At 44.7% G+C, this 3,098-nt stretch overlaps 1 protein-coding gene and 1 long non-coding RNA gene across 2 annotated transcripts in view; one reads left to right on the forward strand and one right to left on the reverse strand.

Moving 5' to 3' along the window:
- Nucleotides 1-2,003, reverse strand: part of LOC119321249 — a 4,284-nt gene extending 2,281 nt beyond the window's left edge. Inside the window, exons 1-2 of the mRNA XM_037595020.1 lie at nucleotides 1,983-2,003; nucleotides 1,417-1,888 (exon numbers count right to left, since the gene is read on the reverse strand). Of these exons, the coding sequence (XP_037450917.1) occupies nucleotides 1,417-1,888; nucleotides 1,983-2,003 (493 nt within the window). The remainder of the gene's footprint in view (nucleotides 1-1,416; nucleotides 1,889-1,982) is intronic.
- On the forward strand, nucleotides 500-1,070 carry LOC119322364. The gene is made up of 3 exons (XR_005155565.1): nucleotides 500-628; nucleotides 718-880; nucleotides 955-1,070. It is a non-coding gene; the product is annotated as an uncharacterized LOC119322364 (long non-coding RNA).
- Nucleotides 2,004-3,098: the final 1,095 nt, after the last annotated feature.

Here is a 3,098-nt window from a genome sequence, read left to right on the forward strand (position 1 = left end):
TTGATTGAGCTAGCTAGATATGAGCACTTGGAAAAAAAGAAAGAGAGATCTCTTCTCTTGTAATTTCTATTCCTGTTCCTTAAGTTATTACAAGTACACTTGTAACTTCTATTTTTATTTACCTTTCTATTTGTGGAGACACGTCTGTTGCAAGTTTTGATTCGCTGAAAAAGACAGTTAGTAACGAACTTCTCCTTTGAGCAGGGAGGAGTTATCCTAAGGTAGGTAAAGAAGAAAATGTCTGACACTGAAGCTGGCTAGCGAGCCACTGGTTCTGACACTGCAACGCTGATCCCAAACACAAACAGTGGAAGCTTAGAAGGTTCAAGCAACAATAGGCCACAAAGACCACCTGGTTCAGAGACAACACGAGGTTGTCGAGATCACGCTCGATGTACAACGTGATTCAGTGTCGGTCCAAGGCATCAGGCCAGTGCCTGCGGAAGCTGTGTGGCTGACACGAGGAAGAGATACGACAGAAGTAAGAGTACCGCTGCAGTGGCACTTAAGGGCTTGCAGTTTGTGACTGCCAAAGTTGCCGCTGATGGTGCGGCTGCTGTGGAGAAATCATTCAATCACCTACACGTTGATGGTGTCCTGCTCCGTTCCAGGTTTGGGAAATGCATTGGTAGGTAACTTGAACAGTTTCAGTGAGTATTCCTTGGATATAATTTGTAGTATAGTTCAAGTAGTGATTACTTTTGATTGTGTGTGCAGGGATGAGGGATGGAAGGGCCCGACGAGTTTGCAGTGCAGATGTTCGATTCACTGGCAAGGAAGAGAGGGACAGTGAAGTGCTGACCAAGGCGGAGCTGAAAGAGCTCTGGGAGCAACTCAGTCACCAGGGTTTCGACAATCGTCACCAAACATGCATCGACATGTTAGTAGTTCACTCCTGCTAAATGTTTTTTCATGGTTTCCTTCACTCTTGATATATAGGTGCACTTTGTTCAGGGTTGACAAAATGCTGACGGAAGAATCACATCCGAGGATGTTAAGGAGGACAGTCACAAGAACCCAAACTGAAAATATAGTCTTAGTGTGTAAATGTGAAGCATATATTCCGCTATTAATTAAGCTAATGATGACATGCTTTCACAGATTATCGCCCTTAGTGCATCAGCAAACAAACTTTCCAAGATCAAGGAGCGAGCGGATTAGTACACAGTGCTCATCATGGAAGAATTTGACCCTAACAATTTGGGCTACATAGAGGTATGTGTATGTCCAAGAGAAGCCTCGCCATCTCGACGGACGATGTCTCACCAGTAAGTAATAACTTGTACCATCGACCATGTATCCACTAAAAGTATCGATTTAGATATACTGTATTTGTGTTTCATTTATACAGTATTAAAGAATGCACTGGATAGAAAAATATGAACGGAAGTCAACGGAAAAGCATCGGATACCAACCCGCGTAGTGACTGCGTAGTCCCTCTTGCCTTCCACAAGCCGGCGCGCCGGTAGCGGTCAGCCTGCGTGGTCTTCCTTGGCACGGAGATGGCGAGGCCGGCGACGTCGTCGGTGAGGAAGTTGGGGGTGTTGGTGACGCGGATCCGGTGCTCCCGGCACTTGGGAGGTCAACGCGGTCGGTCCCCACAGAGAAGGACGGCGGCGCATCGATGCGGCATCGGCGTTGCCAACGACGGCACCGATGGCGGAGGCGTTGGCGCGAAGGAACTCGGCGCGCCCGTCGGGAGGGGATTCCCTGGAGCGGAAGAGGCGGAAGCGAAGGTCGAGTTCCTGCTCCAGGTAAGCGTTCCTCCGGAGCAGCAGCTGCAGCACGCCCGGGGTCGCCTTCGCCAACCGCCGGGAGCACCGAGGACGGCAGCGGCTGGCTGTTGTGTGGTAGGTGGTGGCGCTCCGCGCCGGCGCCGGCCTTTTGCTAGCGTTTTATTTTTCTTTTGCTTTTCCAAGAGCGGTGGGGAGACAGTGGAAGGATAAGATTTGGTGATGTGTGAGGTGCAAGAGGGAGGCACGAGGCAAAGAGCGTCGGGCATGTCCAGTTCTTTCTCTTTTTTCTTTCTTTCTTTATCGATGGCTCTTTAATCAAGTAATAATTAAGTAATACTAATATATAGCGTCGGGCGTTGTTCATTCTTTTTTCTAATTATCATCACTAGACTTTTTGTCATTTGATTCATATTAGCATCGGACTTTTTTTAATTCCTTTTTTATCGGGCGTGTTAGGTTCGGCTGTATGGTGCGATTTTTTTTATACTGTCACAATGGTTTAAATAAATATTTAGTCATTATTATTTTGATAGTTTTATAAAAAGAATTAAAAGATAATAGTTTTATAAAACTATTAACACTGTTGTCATACAAGTTATCTTGTGGTCTTCTGGATGTTAAATTTATGAAGTACTTCACGAGGAGATATTTTGTCCAACAATCCTGAGTGGTATATTTTGCATCCTGTCATCATACTAATTTTTTTTGGTGAATAATCGTCGTACTAACTATTTTATGGTGTGTGTATTTTGGATCCAACACCCCCAATCAGGTATATTTTGTATCGTATCATAATACTAATTATTTTATGGTGTGTCATTATTTTGGATCCTTTAACACCGCTTATATTGTTGGGAATGAGGCATTTAAATGATTCGGTAAAAAATGATTAAAAAGGGAAATAAGCATCAAATACAGAATGTTTTCATTATAGATTAAGATACGTGCGTTGCACGTACAAGATTACTAGTGATAGTAGAAAACAAGGAAAAAAATCCCATCCTACAAAACTAAACCACGATCATTATAAAGATGCATACAAGGATAGATCTAATCATTACCAACTCTGAGTTGCAACGAAAGAAAAGTTGATGAAGATTTTTCTTGAAGTCCCTCAAACCGCCCCATGAACAGTTCCCTCGAACGAAGATCATTTACAATCTCTCTACGGATTGCACGCGTACGACACCAGTGATCCGACAGCGCTACACCATCCAGATCTTGATGATGCCGGAGTAGAAGAGGAGGGAGGAGTAGCCCTTCGGGAGGGATCAATCTATGGTGGAGAATGAGAGGGGGGCGATCCTTTAAGCAGAAAGTTGTGTGCAAAAGAGGGGGCGCCCCCTCAAGTATATATAGGC

The sequence above is a fragment of the Triticum dicoccoides genome, chromosome 6B (genome assembly GCF_002162155.2).
Source record: "Triticum dicoccoides isolate Atlit2015 ecotype Zavitan chromosome 6B, WEW_v2.0, whole genome shotgun sequence".
NCBI lineage: Eukaryota > Viridiplantae > Streptophyta > Magnoliopsida > Poales > Poaceae > Triticum > Triticum dicoccoides.